The sequence below is a fragment of the Lepus europaeus genome, chromosome 6, assembly GCF_033115175.1.
Source record: "Lepus europaeus isolate LE1 chromosome 6, mLepTim1.pri, whole genome shotgun sequence".
Lineage (NCBI taxonomy): Eukaryota > Metazoa > Chordata > Mammalia > Lagomorpha > Leporidae > Lepus > Lepus europaeus.
In genome coordinates this window covers 64,960,485-64,972,736 of record NC_084832.1, presented here as the reverse complement: position 1 = coordinate 64,972,736, position 12,252 = coordinate 64,960,485, and the positions used below count along the sequence as shown (strand labels likewise).

Here is a 12,252-nt window from a genome sequence, read left to right as displayed (position 1 = left end):
GTCCTTCTGTTTTCTTCCGTGTACCTGGGGCCCTCCGTGGGTGGGCACGGCAGTGTTGGCATCACATGGCCAGCAGGCCAACCTGCACTCTTGCTGTTAGTTCGCTCACAGCGTGCTGTCTGTCATCAGCTTGTTCATGGCATCCTGGCCACTGGATGAAAATATCCTCCCCGTGAGAGACCTGCAGGTGCTGCACCTGCCTGAGCTGGGACCCCGGAGAGCAGAGGCTCCTGGAAGGCAGATGGCGAGAGGCCTGCCTGCCGCCGCCTCCACCCTCGCCTAGATCAAGTGGCAGCAGCGCAGGCAGCTGGAAGGTGCCCACTGCGAGAAATTGAGCACCATGCTCAGAAAGATCCACTCGCTCTTCAACTCCAGCCCGCAGAGGAAGGCGGCGGCTGAGGGGCCCTGCTACGACGGCACCAGCCCCGCCGTGAGGCTCATCCGAAGCAGCTCCATGTATGTGGTCGGGGACCACGGGGAGAAATTCAGCGAGTCGTTAAAGAAATACAAAAGCACCAGCAGCGTGGACACGAGCCTGTATTGCCTGCAGCAGGAGGAGGACCGCGCGTGGATGCCCTCGGGCACCCAGGCCTGCCTGCAGTACCTGCAGGAGCTGCTGGCGTTGCGTAAGAAGTACCTCAGCAGCCTCGGCGACCTGAAGCCCCACCGCGCCCAGGGTCTCTCCTCACCCTCCTCCAAGCCCTCCACGGGAGGTAAGAAGGCCTTCGCCCAGTCAGCCGCCAAAGACTTGAAGGTGAGTGCAGCTGAGCCGGAGCTTCCGTGTGGGAGCGCCCCGAGGCTTGCACGCCTGCTTGGACATTGCTCCCCACCCGTGCACAGCGTGGTTCACAGGGTGCACTTGGAGCAGGGGCCCGGGGGTCCCCAGAGACTCCGACCCCGCCTCCCCAGGCCTCCCCAGGCTCCGTGGCAGGGGAAGTGAGGACGGCTCTTGGTGTCTGCAGAGCAGCCGGCCGGGAGGGCGTGGGCTTGGGAGTCAGAGTCTGTCACTTACCCGTGGCTTTATAGACGAGATAACAGTGCTTCCAGGGCATTTGGATGACAACAAATAATTTCTCAGTCATTTTTTAAAAATATTATTATGATCCCATACAAAAATCCCCATTGAAAAGTAAAATCTTCATATACACTGAATGATTTCATGTATCTAGGTGCTTAGCTCCATTTGAGGCTGGAAACGGGAGGATTCTCTCCAGCTGTGCCTTGGACCCAGGCATCCAGCGGCTTAGGGACAGCCAGAGAGAGGGTCTGCTAGATGTGACTGATGGCTTTGCTGGATGCTGGACGCCTCCAGCCAGTCACAAGCAGGAGACTGGTGAAAGGAACAACGTGGGTGTCTCGGGTCGTTTATATCACAGTGTATGTCCTCCTTCTTCGGGCATTCCAGTAATGCCAGGGCAGAAGGCGGGGGAGAACTCCTTCTCAATCATAGAAGAGTAAACGAGGCTCAGCGCCGCCCCCACCCCCATCCTGGTCACCTGATCCTGGTTAGGAGCTCCCAATTCATTTGATGGCTCATCCCTTCATTTCCTTGTGTTCTTCTTGTTTCAGGCCTGCGGTTTGAGGCCGTTTTGCTGTCTTTGCCCATCTGCCAGTCATTTCCCTGGTGATGAGGCTGAGCAGTGTTCAGGGCAGTCTCCCGCTTCCTTGCTACCCCCACAGCGCCCCGTGGGCTGTGTCATGGCCATTAATGTTGCATGACTGATTGGCCTGCTGTCAAATCGCTAAGGCTTGGCCTAACCTGGGGGGTTTCAACTGGCTGTGTGTTACCCCAGTGGGAACCATTTAAATGATCATTTCCACCGCACATGTGTGTCAATTTGGCCTACCAGCCACACAAAAGGGTCCTGAGGTCCCAGTGCAGGGCCCGTGGCCAGCTGTGGACTTATGGGCCAGTCACCACCTTCCCTTGGGGATCCTCTCAGGACAGAGAGCTTGAAGGGCTCTGGCCACCCTTCCAGATTAGCTATTCTGGGGTTCTGGGCTCCGTTTAGATTTCTTCTAGCCCCCACTTGCAGGCCCTAATTCCCTTCCAGGGTGAGTGGTCTCAGGGTTGAGGGAGGGGACAGGAGCAGAGCAATCAGCCATAGCCCTGCCGAATGGCTGTGAAGAGGACACAGCTGTGATGCTCAGCATCATCTGTGGGGGATTGGTTCCGGGACCCTGAGGATACCAAAATCCGCCATGCTCAAGTCTCCTGTCTAAAAATGGTGTGGAATTTGCGTGTAACCTACATGGTCCTCCTGTGTAGTTTACATCATCTCTGGCTTTCTTTACAACATCTCATATACTGTGCACGCTATCTAGTTGGTTTTCTTGTAACATGTATGATTTCATTCATACAAAATTATTGAATTGACAAAATTATAGTAATGGAGATAGCTTAGTAGTTCCCGTGGGTTAAGGAGAGGTTGGGTATAGGACATGAGTGTGACCACAAAATAGTTGTTCTGTTGTTTGGAGAATAATAACAAGAAAAAAGGTCTGTACACATTCCATCTAGATGCAATTTAATTCGCAAAACATTTTTGATCTGTGGTGGGTTGAATCCACAGACACAGACACCGTGGTTGCAGGGGCCAATTGTGTATGGTTTTCTTGGGACATGCCTTTCACTGTAGTGTAATCAGGAAAGAATCTTGAGACAACATTGATGTCAATAGCATCAAGGCTTGCATTTTATCTCTGTTCCTTCCCAGCTGTGTATCAAGAAAAGTTGACCTCTCTGGGCCTCCGTAGCATAGACACAGAAATGATAACATCCCTTGTGAGGAGTCAGCAAGATGCTGCAGGTGACAGCACCTGGCACATCCTGGGCACTCCTGAAGGTGAGGCGCAGGAGGCTCTTAGCAACGCTTAGGCAGTTTCCTCTCCCTCGTTGTTCCTCCAGAAAAGCTGCCTTCTGGGCTTGCCTGTGAGGATGGCTGCAGGCGCCATGCTAGCAGGGTGGCCAGTGGCTCCCTGGGTCTTGGGGCACTGCAGGAAGAGGGGACCAGGAGGTCTTTCCCCCCTAGAAACGGTTGCCCTTCTGACTTGGTGGAAAACCACGCTGATGCTCAAGGTTGAGGGCAAGCACTGTTCTTTTTCCCAGCCCCCTGTTATATGCTAAATTGCGTGCTCTTACCGTTGGTGACAAAGTCCTAGCCCTCAGGATGACAAGATGATCTTATGGAAATAGAGTCTTTGCGGGTGTGGTTAGTTAAGAGGAAGCCATACCCTAGCAGACCTGACTGCCATTCTTAGGAGAGGGTGGCCCTGAGAAGGCTCCCAGACCCTGGAGGACACCATGTACAGGTTGGGGTCGTGTTGGCACAAGTCAAGGGCTACAGAAGTTAGGGGAGAACCTGCACAGGTGCTTTCCTAACACCCTTGGAGGGAGCTCGGCCCTGCTGACGCCTTGATCCCAGACATCTGGCCTCTAAAACTGCGAGACAATCTCTCCTGTGGCTCTCGGGCTCCCAGTTCGTGGCATTTTGTTACGGCAGCCCACAGAAACAGCACAGCCATCTGTAGAATGAGCCCCTCCTCTCCCCCGACGTGAGTCCAAACTGGTCTCTTCTAGCATTCATCACAGCCAGCTGGGCTCTGCTCAGCGGTGTGCCTCCCCCCGTGACATGGGTGACCTTGAAGTTTCGTTGTCTTGGTTCTATCCCTGAAGCATTGCAGAGAATACCATTGGTCTTATGTGAATGTTTTCTGGACTGTAAAAACTTGCTGTCCTTTGTGCCTTAGGTTAAGGGAGAGCAGGTCTGCACGTTCTCTGTGACTCCAAGGCCTTGCTTCCTTCTTCCAAATACTGGCTCTGCCCACAGAACCTCAGGTCTCTTGTCTGTTCCTCTCTTGCCAGAAGAGGGTATGATAGGACACTCCCAAAACTGGTTGGAGGAACTGCTATAGCACCCCTAAAACTGGATCTGCTCACCCAGTGCTCAGCAAGCCAATTAGTGACACCTCAGTGGCGGAAGAAAGCAGGTATATAGGGCCAGGTGTTGTGTCATAGCGGGTTCAGCCAGGGCCTGGGATGCCCGCATTCCCATATTGGAGTGCCTGGGATTGTGTCCCATTGCCACTTCTGATCTGGCTTCCTGCCAGAACATCTGAGAAGCAGCAGGTGATGGCCAAATACGTGGGAGACCAAGATGGAGCTCCTGGTGACCGGCTTTGGCCTGGCCCAGCTCCAGCTGTTGTGGCCATTTTGGGGAGTGAATCTACAGATGGAAAATCTCTCTCTCTGTGTCTCTCTCTCTACCTCTCCCTCTCTGTATCACTTTCCTTTCAAAGAAATAAATAAAAGTTTAAAAGAAGAAAATAGTTGTTTATTGCAAGGACAGAGCGAGGAGTCAGGCAGTTATTGCTTAATTCCCAGACTCCCTGAGGGATGTGGTAAAACTTCCTACAGGTTGAAGCTGGGGCTGAGGGGGCCGTGTTCAGCTCATGTCCATGGCCCTGTTTGGTGTGCAGTGCTCAGGGCCCTCCTTCGATTGGTCAAGGATATTGTGTTCATTAGGGAATTTTGGTGACAGCAAAGTGAGCTCCACATTCAATCTGGACACTGCCTGCTGGTGGGAGTTACTTTTTGCTTGGCACCTGGGGTTCCTGGAAAAGAAATCCCTCAAGACAAGACCCAAAATCAAGATATTATTGACAGGAGATAAATGATGACGCAGTCTTGTGCTCAGGGACCCCCGTGGAGCTGTCTACACAACTCTGTCAATTCAGTGAGTGAATTTGAGTAAGAAAGGGATTTGTGATCATAAAAGCAGGGCAAGGAAACTTTAGGCTAAGGGAAGGCAGCTGGGGAGGAGGGAGCCCTGTGACTTGATGGTGTTCTAGCTTCTGCATCAAAGACACCATACAGGGGCGTGGTTTCAGTAGTGGCTTTTAACCCATTTTGGTTAAGAGCAACAGCACATGGAGATGCAATTTTCCTAGCACCATTTGTCGAAGAGATTGTCTTTTGTCCAGATTGATTTTAGCTCATTTGTCAAAGATTAGTTGGTTGTACATGCATGAATCCACATATTTCTGGGGTTTTCTATTCTGTTTTGTTGGTCTGTATGTGTATTTTTGTGCCAGCACCAGGCAGTTTTGATTATAACTGCCCTGTAGTATGTCTTGAAGTCTGGTATTGTGATGCCTCTGGCTTTGTTTTTTGTTTGTTTATTTGTTTTTTGTTTGTTTCTGTTTAAGATTGCTTTAGCTATTTGGATTCTCTTGTATTTCCGTATGAATTTTAGCATCATTTTTTCCTAGATCTGAGAAAGTCCTTGATATTTTGATTGGAATCCCATGAATCTGTAAGTTGCTTTGGGTAATATGGACATTTCAATGATATTAATTCTTCCAATCTACGAACATAGAAGATTTTTTTTTCCATTTTTTGGTACCTTTTTCTATTTCTTTCTTTAATCTTTCATAGTTTTCATTGTAGAGATCTTTCTATTAATAAAAACTAAGAAAAGATCCACAGCAGTAAGAAATATATTGTAGATACTGACCTCATTTACCAAACCTACAACAAAACCCAAAGTTTCATGAACTAGACTTATTCTTGTTCCTTGCTTGGCGCAGTGATGTTTTCTCAGAGTTTTCTATGCTGTCTTATTTGTTATTTTCTTAAATGTTGATCATAGCATACTAACTTGATTTCATAAGCTCAATGCCCTGGAATAAGGCATTTTAATTGGCTCCACTGAAATGCTAATGTGTCTGGGGCATGGAATACCAGGGAGTCAAATGGTCTACCCAGCCCCTGGAGCTGTGCTGGACCAGGAAGGGGGCCGTGTGGATGGCTGGGAGGAGGGCTGTGAGCCTGGGGTGGGTGTGGGAAGCCCCAAGAACCCCACATGGTGGGGGTCCTGGCCAGACCCTGTGAAAATCTGCTCCTCGCTCAGAATAGAAGGTCATTACAATAATGAACGAAATATACTTTTTATAATATTTTACAATCAGAACAACAAAAGTCCATATGTGAAGACTTTTGTGTTAGTATTATGCAGTTTGTAGTATTATGCGTTTGAGAATCATTCTTTGCATGTTCAAATTCTAGAATTTCCGAGGCAGACGTGGCATTTGGCCTAGTAGTTAAGAAATCTGCATCCCCTGTTGGAGTGCCTGGGTTTGAGTCCTGCCTCTGCTTCCTCCTAATGCAGACTATGGAGGGATATGGTAAGAGCTCAAGTAGTTGGGTCCCTACCACTCACGAGGGAGACCTGGAGTGGGTTTCCAGTGCCAGTGTTTAATTTGGCCCAACCCTGTCTGTTGTAGGCATGTGAGGAGTGAACTAGTGGATGGAAAATCTCTGTCTTTCTCTGTCTCTGTCTCTCTGCCTTTCAAATAAAAAAAGAATTTTTAAATGCTGGAGTTTCCAACTCAAGGTATAATGTATATGGCAGAAGGACAGCACACTTGAAATGGGTCCTGTCCTGAAATGTAGACTCCAAACCTGTAGGGCAAGGCCACCCTTATTTCTGCCAGTGAAGAGAAGCGATGATGCTCTTCTTCACATCCACTTCCTTAGCTCCTGTGCCACAGACCAGGCATAATCAGGACCAACCACCAGAGATTCCTAACTTGTAATCATTCTCCAAACCTGATATGCAGATACCAGCCCCACGCTGCACATGAGAAGACTGGGGCTCAGAGACGTTAAGTAGTTTGTGTAAGGCCATGGACCTGATACAGGGATTTAAGCCCAATCTTTCATACTAGAATGCATGCTATTGTCAGTGTATCAGTATCACTGTCTGATTGGAAAACCCAATGTGAGCTGGTGTAGTATACAAGAGGCAGGAGTGTACAGCACAGGATTTAGTGAGGAGGCTGTTTTACCCTGCGTGCCTGCACCAGGGAGGTACTTGCTTCCTACTCCTTGTGGACTCTGTGGTAGGGCAGTTTCCCCAACGTGGGCTGCATGGTCTAGGTGCTCTTTGTCTAGGAGAAGCCAGGTTGAAAGGAACTAACCAGAGGATGTGGTTAAAGCTATCGCTTCTTCACAATCCATGCATAATATTTCCTTCCATCTCAACTCTTTCTCTACTCCATGACGACCTCTGATTGTATTTCTTACTCTTGACCTCCACAGCACTGAAATATTGAGTCTATACCACCTGCCTTTGCACTTCTCAGCACACACTAGGAAAAGAGCTGAGGAAACAGGTCAAGAACACCCATGGGGCCTTCATCATGAATAGGTCATAGGTCCTCAGATGATCTCAGCAAAGATCCTCCAGACCTTCCAAGTCATTCTTGAAAGTCTCTGAGATGAGACACTCACCAGAATAAAGTGCAACAAAATTTTAAAAATTTGGGAGAGGAAAGCAGCCACAGAAAATTAAGACCACTCAAAAGAATATGCAGACCATCTGGGCTAATCCAGCTGCTAGAAATGAAAGTTTGATTGGGCTTTTCTTTGCTGGAAGCTAAGGTGAAGAGAGCTGGATGCATTTCCAAATTCTGATGATCTGAGAACCATTTTGGTTGCTTAGGGCACATGATATTTTTACCTCCAGCTTTGAATCCCAACATTTCTGATCTAGCAGGTGATATAGGGAGCCTTGTGTGATGTGTAGGGTAGCGCCGTCAATGCTATCTTAGTCACAGTTCATTAATACATGAGTACTCTTCACCCATTGAGACAGGTTTATTGAGCACTTGCTGCATGTCGGGAGCTATTTTAGATGCCCGTGAACAAGACAACATCTCTGTCCTCCTGGAGGAATCATTCTGTGGGGGTAGCAAGACAGGAGCCAGGAGCTCAAACCAGGCTTCCCACATGGGTGGCAGGAACCCGATTACATGAGCCATCACTGCTGCCTTCCAGCATCTGCATTAGCAGGAAGGTGGAATGGGTAGCAGAACCGGGACATGGACTCAGGCATTCCAAAATGGGATGTGGGTATCACAGGCATCACCTTAACTTCCAGGCCAAATGTTGTACCCACCCTGGAAAATACAGCATTTGAGCCTCTGAACAGTAATTCTCAAACTTTAGCTTATGCCCAATACTAACACAAAAATCTTCAGACATGAACGTTTATTGGAAGGGTATTTGTCCTTTGATGTCTGTATCACTTCATTGAACTTAAGATTTTCAAGGTTCTTCTGTGCTATAGCAGGTATCAGAATTTCCTTCCTCAGTTTGATCATCTAGGTTTTGTTTTCTGATGGGATGTGAAGAGGAAAAATTAGAGAGTATTCTCTGACTCTGATCAGTGTGTTCACTGTCATCTGGGTGCTCACTGAGGACAGTTCCCATCATGAACAGGTGCACATGAACTTTTAGGGCCACATGAACAGGTACACAGCTAGCATCCCACTCAAATGGGCCTGGCCTGGGTAGACCACAGAGAAGAGTCCCAGGGAATCTGGGAGCCAGGGCTGGCTGGGGAGGCTGTTTGGGGTTGGCCATGGGACACTGTGGAACCTCAAAGGCCCCATGCAGCCCAGATGGTTTGGGTTGGACATTTTCTAAGGCCAAGGTTACCGGTCACTCACCACAGTCAGAAGAAACCTCATGGATTCTCCCTTGAGTCACCTAGTACTGGATATGTTGTATTCCTGATGTGTCTGCCTGGATGAACTAGCTGGAAAATGTCCACCCTTTCCTGTCTGTGATGAAAGAAACCCACCTGCCATAAGAATGATTTAAAAAAAAAAAATTGAATTCTGGAGAATGCCTGTCCAAAGTGATTGATTTTTTTATTTTATTTTATTTAAAATAGTTTTATTCTGACAACAGCTAGCTTTCAGAATCAATTTTCTGTCGAGGCCACTCAGTCTTGGTTCATAAAATAAGGCATGTCAAGAGCAAATAGAAGGCTCATTATTCTCTGTGACAGGAGGGGCTGAATTCAATTCCTCTGAAGATTCCAATCCACCCGTATATAAATGGCAAATGGGCTGGGAAGCAGGTTCTGGTCCTGTTTTACAATGCTGGGAATGATTTTTTCAGATTTGCCGGGGATACTTTTGCAAACACAATGATATTAAAATGCAGATTTTCTGTAGGCATCAGTTACCGAGAGGAGGGCGGGAGCCTCTATCAGTTGGCTGATATCAGATTTGCAGGGTTGAAAGGCAGTGAAAATTCAATCTTGCTGCAAAGAATATTCCATTATGCTTGGCAGAGCTTTCCACAAGATGGCAGAGAGTATCAGAGTGATTGATAGCCGCGCATGTGGCTCCGGCAGCACCTCTCTGCCAAGCCACAGACATGCCATCATAGTCCCCAGTCTATCCTTCAAGCACTAGCTGTTTGTTCTGCCTGAACACAGTACTTCCTCTTCCATCCCTCAAACCCCTCCCCAATTCCCATTCACCTGTCTAATTTCTTGTCCTTTGTGTCCGCAGAGAAAGCTTCCCTAGGATGCCTTTAAAAGAAAGATTTATTTATTTGAATGGGAAAGTTACAGACAGAGAGGTCTTCCATCCACTGGTTCACTCCCCAGATAGTTGCAATGGTCGGAACTGGGCTGATCAGGAGCCAGGAGCTTTCTCCAGGTCTCCCACAAGAGTACAGGGGCCCAAGCACTTGGGCCATGCTCTGCGGCCTTCCCAGGCCCTTAGCAGGGAGCTGGATCAGAAGAGGAGCAGCTGGGACATGAACCCCTATAGGATACCGGCACTGCAGGTGGCAGCTTAACCTACTACACCATGGTGCTGGCCCCTAGGATGCCTTTTTTCTGTCTGGGCTCTCAGCACAACTACTGTAGGTGCCTGTGCTTTCACTTCCCTCTGCCCCTGACTGTAAGCTCGCTGAGGGAAGCCGCAAGTCTTCTTGAGCTCTTTAATTCCAGCGTTTCACACATTTCCAGGCACAGAGTAGATGCTCAACAAACCGATATCCTCAGAAACTCCAGCTGTACTTTGAGAAGGAAAGTGTCAAAGTTTGATGAAAGATCTGAAGAGTCCTGGGTGCTTTTGATGGTTAGAGATTTGCCTTTTGTTTTAATGGAATAGGATAGAGTTTGAATATTCATATGGAATTGTATCTGCATGCAGACTCTCTGTGACTCATTTTTTTTAAAAAGATTTATCTTATTTATTTGAAAAGCAGAGTTACACAGAGAGAGATCCCCTGTCTACTGGTTCACGCCCCAAATGGCCTCAACCACTAGAGCTGGGCCAGGCCAAAGCCAGAAGCCAGGAGCTTCATCCAAATCTCCCACATGGGTGCAGGTGCCCAAGCATATGGGCCATCTTCCGCTGCTTTCCCAGGCACATTAGCAGAAGCTGGATCGGAAGTGGAGCAGCCAGGATTCCAACCAGCGCTCCAACGTGGGCTTCCAGTGTCACAAGCAGCAGCTTGTGTACTACCTGCTGTACTACCACGCTTGTGCTAATGCAGCCGCAGCCAGTAGAACCACACAGGGGTGTTGAGGTTCTTTGGAAGAGAAACAGAATAATTCCAGAATGTTGGCAGTGGCAAACACCCTACAATCTGTGTTCTGGTCATGAACTGGCAGTGAGCAGCTCTCCAAAGGGGCATCCTATACTGAGGAGTGGTATTTGCCAAAGTCATTGCACTAGTCCATTGTAGGGCTACAGAGAGTACAAAACAGTGTGCTCTGGTGGACCTGTCCACACAACAAAACATAAGCCTGCAAAGGACAGGCCTGTTACAAGCAGAGAGGGCCCCATGGAGGAGGTGACCTGGGAGCTGAACCTCTCAGGAGGTGGGAAGAATTGCCACGTGGAAGAGGCGGGAGAGGGCTGGAGGCTTTAGGGAGGGGTAGCCTTGGTGTGGGGTGCAGTTCGAACGTCCATTTTCCCCACCCTCTGAGGATTACGACTCGAAGTTCATTCAGTGGAATTCAGGTCCCCTGCAGGTCCACACTGGCAGAGCCCTGCAGAAAGCCCCAGTAACACAGCGCAGGCGAAGCCAGGCAATAGGCTGAGAGGAAATGCAGAAAAATGCCCAAGGCTGCTCTCAGGGACGGCTGAATGACAAGGAGGAACATAGCGGGGTTGGGTTTGGAAAAAGGCAGAGGATTCCATCTGGGAGGAGTAATTGGAGAGCCAGGCCGGATATGGGTGGGAGTGACCAGGAGGCTCGGAAAATGATAACCCTGAGGTTGTGCCCCGAAGGTTAAACGTGAAAGGCAAGCTGGTGTGGAGCTGGCAATGCAGCACAGGTGCTGTAAGGGTGGCTTCTTTTTTCCAGGGTTGGTGCATGGCTGACCGAAAGGAGACAAGCACCCGTGAGCGTCAGGCTGGGCGAGCTGCGACAGGAGGCAGCTGCTTCCTGTCTGACCTTTTCAAAGGTGTAGTTCAAACATTTTGCACTAGAATAAGGTCAAGACTGGGGGCTTGGGGAAGCAATCCACTTTTGCTTGGAGCTGTGGGAGGGAGGACCGTGTTGGCTCCCATCCAGGGGTGACTAGAGTCACGTTGTGCACAACCATCGCTTTGTAGAGTTTCCTGCGATGTTAGCCTTAACCTGAGCCCTGAGCCTCTGTCGATGCTGCTAGAGGAATCACCAAGAATGTAGGTCAGGAGGCTCCATGGAAACTGTGGGAAGGCAGCAAAGCTCCAGTCAAGCCAGGAAACACCAGTCCAGACTGTAGCTGAGCTTTGTAACATAGAAAATCGTCACGAAATCCATCTGCCGAGGGGTAACATTGTGCTTTATAAAGGATAGCGGAAGCACATTAACCAAACCCCACTTAGCCGACTTGCCAGACCAGTGGACACTGACCATTCCCTCTAAATCATGCCCACGGCGAGCTGGGCGCTAACAAGGAGAAGTCTCCTCCGAATGAGTGCTCTCTTACATGCTTATATTTCAAAAGGAAGTGATGAAAAAATAAACACAACCCTGAAGAAAGAGGAAGGGGCTGGTGTGGAAATACTAGCTATAGTTTTGGCTTTGGATCTACCCATATTGTTATATACTTTCAAAGCATTAAATCAAAAAGGGAGAAGGGAGGCACTGGTGTTGTGGTGTGGCCAGGTAAGCTGCCATCTGCAGCGCCGGCATCCCATATGGGTGTCAGTACAAGTCCCAGCTGCTCCACTTCTGATCCAGCTCCCTGCTAATGGGCCTTGGAAAGCAGCAGAAGATGGCCCAAGTGCTTGGGCCCCTGCACCCATGGGGGAAACCAGATGAAGCTCCTGGATCCTGGCTTTGGCCTGGCCTAGCCCTGGCCATTGTGGCCCTTCAGGGAGAGAGCCAGAGGATGGAAGATATCTCTCTCTGTAACTCTGCCTTTCAAATAAATGGATAAATCTTAA

General features: G+C 49.0%; 1 protein-coding gene across 1 annotated transcript in view; it reads left to right on the top strand.

Moving 5' to 3' along the window:
• The first annotated feature begins 340 nt into the window (after positions 1-340).
• C6H13orf42 (chromosome 6 C13orf42 homolog) overlaps positions 341-12,252 on the top strand; it is a 36,603-nt gene continuing 24,691 nt past the window's right edge. The window contains exon 1 of the mRNA XM_062195344.1: positions 341-754. Within this exon, the coding sequence (XP_062051328.1) occupies positions 341-754 (414 nt within the window). The remainder of the gene's footprint in view (positions 755-12,252) is intronic.